The sequence below is a fragment of the Physcomitrium patens genome, chromosome 12 (genome assembly GCF_059467195.1).
Source record: "Physcomitrium patens ecotype Gransden chromosome 12, ASM5946719v1, whole genome shotgun sequence".
NCBI classification, from domain to species: domain Eukaryota; kingdom Viridiplantae; phylum Streptophyta; class Bryopsida; order Funariales; family Funariaceae; genus Physcomitrium; species Physcomitrium patens.
The window spans coordinates 1,283,182-1,285,000 of record NC_143421.1 but is presented as its reverse complement, the minus strand read 5'-3'; the positions used below and the strand labels follow the sequence as shown (position 1 = coordinate 1,285,000).

The 1,819-nt window shown below is 30.2% G+C and overlaps 1 protein-coding gene across 4 annotated transcripts in view; it reads left to right on the top strand.

Moving 5' to 3' along the window:
• The window catches only part of LOC112290021 (chaperonin-like RbcX protein 2, chloroplastic), a 3,418-nt gene extending 2,947 nt beyond the window's left edge, over positions 1–471 (top strand). For 2 of the 4 annotated variants that reach the window (XM_090254544.1, XM_024535894.3), the window contains 2 exons: positions 1–111; positions 285–471. The exon at positions 1–111 is cut by the window's left edge and continues 55 nt beyond it. In XM_090254544.1, the coding sequence (XP_090110670.1) occupies positions 1–71 (71 nt within the window). In that variant the 3' untranslated portion in view covers positions 72–111; positions 285–471. The other 2 variants (XM_090254543.1, XM_024535893.3) reach the window with 1 other exon arrangement.
• The last annotated feature ends 1,348 nt before the right edge of the window (positions 472–1,819 follow it).

The following is a 1,819-nucleotide window of genomic DNA, read 5'->3' as shown; positions in this document are numbered from 1 at the left end:
TGCGGGAGAGGCTGATTCAAACAGTAAAGCTGACCTCTGATGGGGACAACATTGATAGGCCTCCGTTGTGAGGATTGGACTCGTTTATTTATCTTGTGCTATTAACTGTTGGTACAGAATACCTCTGCTACTTATGATGGTTCGCCAATGCCGTCTTTTATGATCTGTCATTCAATACTAAGCCATTCGTTATCTTTACATTCGAATGATTATTCAATTTGTCTCTATGTAACCTCCATTTCATGTGCAGAAGTTAATGTTCTCCTCTCTCCCATACAATGCAGAGTTCTTCATGGCTGCGCAGCTGGTTTAACAAAGCCGCAGAATCAAGCTGAGAGTTAATGATTGTTCAAATTTTCGTTAGGGGGAAATTTAGACTAGCTGTATCTGCTTGTCTTCAGGATTGTGATCTCTCTGGCATGTACAGATCAACTTTGGAATCATATGTCCACATTGGACGGTTGCCTACAATTGTTGTTCAAATTTACTATCGCAGTCCATATTTTGTGTTATATAATCTTAAATTCAACATAACAGTTTTAAGGGTATGGAGGTCTTTGATTATATATAGAGTATTTAAAAGCATGATTTATGTTAGTAAATATTTTAGTTATTAATATTGAAATTATATCATTGCTTTTATCTTCTGTTGAATATGTTGTGCTCATATTTGAAAGAATCTAAAACAAATGTTGTTTGACAAGGTCACTGGAATAAAATGTTTGATAATATCTCAAATATCATACATGTGTACCATTCAGTATAATGTAGCAAGTTTAATATATATTTGTTCTCCAATTTAATTCAGATAATATCAAAACAATTTCTTTTCAGCTGCAGTGTATTATATTATAAAAAGAACACAAAATCAAATGATATACATTGTTCAGATTTAATTTGGTTTTTTGATGTATGTATCGTATGAATTCTAAGTATTTTGTGTTTTGATATATTTGCATGTATATATGTCTATATATATATAGCTGATATTTGTATTTTTTAATCCAATAAAATTAAATTTAACTCTTTTAGTAAAGAAATTCAACAAAATGGTTGTTATTATTAATTTGGAATTTAATATTTCTTTGTTATTTATTGGCATATTTACTAGCAACTTATCAAAGATACTCAATTCATATCTTTTAAAAAGTTTGGCATTAATCCACTCAATTTTCAATGTAATTTCTTTAATAATTTGTTTTTCTTGGATAATACTTTGAATTCTATGCAAAAATAAGGCATCTTTGATTGTCACACTCCATTGGAGTTGCTTTTATTTATACTACTCTAATGTCCTCAAAAATTGTCTTACATACATTGCATCTATTATACTATACCTTGTTGCCATGTACTCCATTTCCATTATTGACCTTGTAATTGTTGGTTGTCTCTTGTAATTCCATGAAATAGCTCCCACTCTAAGAAAGAACACATATTTCATTGTTGACTTTCTATCATTTTTATCTCTAGCCCAATCTACATCACAATAATCATGTAAAATAATGTTATGACCTTTAAGGCACAATTTGAAGTATAAAGTGGCTTTTAAGTATCTCATAATCATTTTGATGGTTATCTAATGGATTGGTCTAACCACTGACATGTGTTGATTCACAACATTCATTGCATATGTAAGATCTATCTTTATTCCAACTATTACTAATATAAGTGAATCTACTGTTGCCTTCTATGGAATACCTTATATTTAATCTTGAACTTCAGCAAACTCCACATATGTAAGCTTCATTAACTTTACATTGACATTCAAAGGTTTTCCAACTAATGAAGAAACACAACATGCAAGATACAAGTAAGTAGA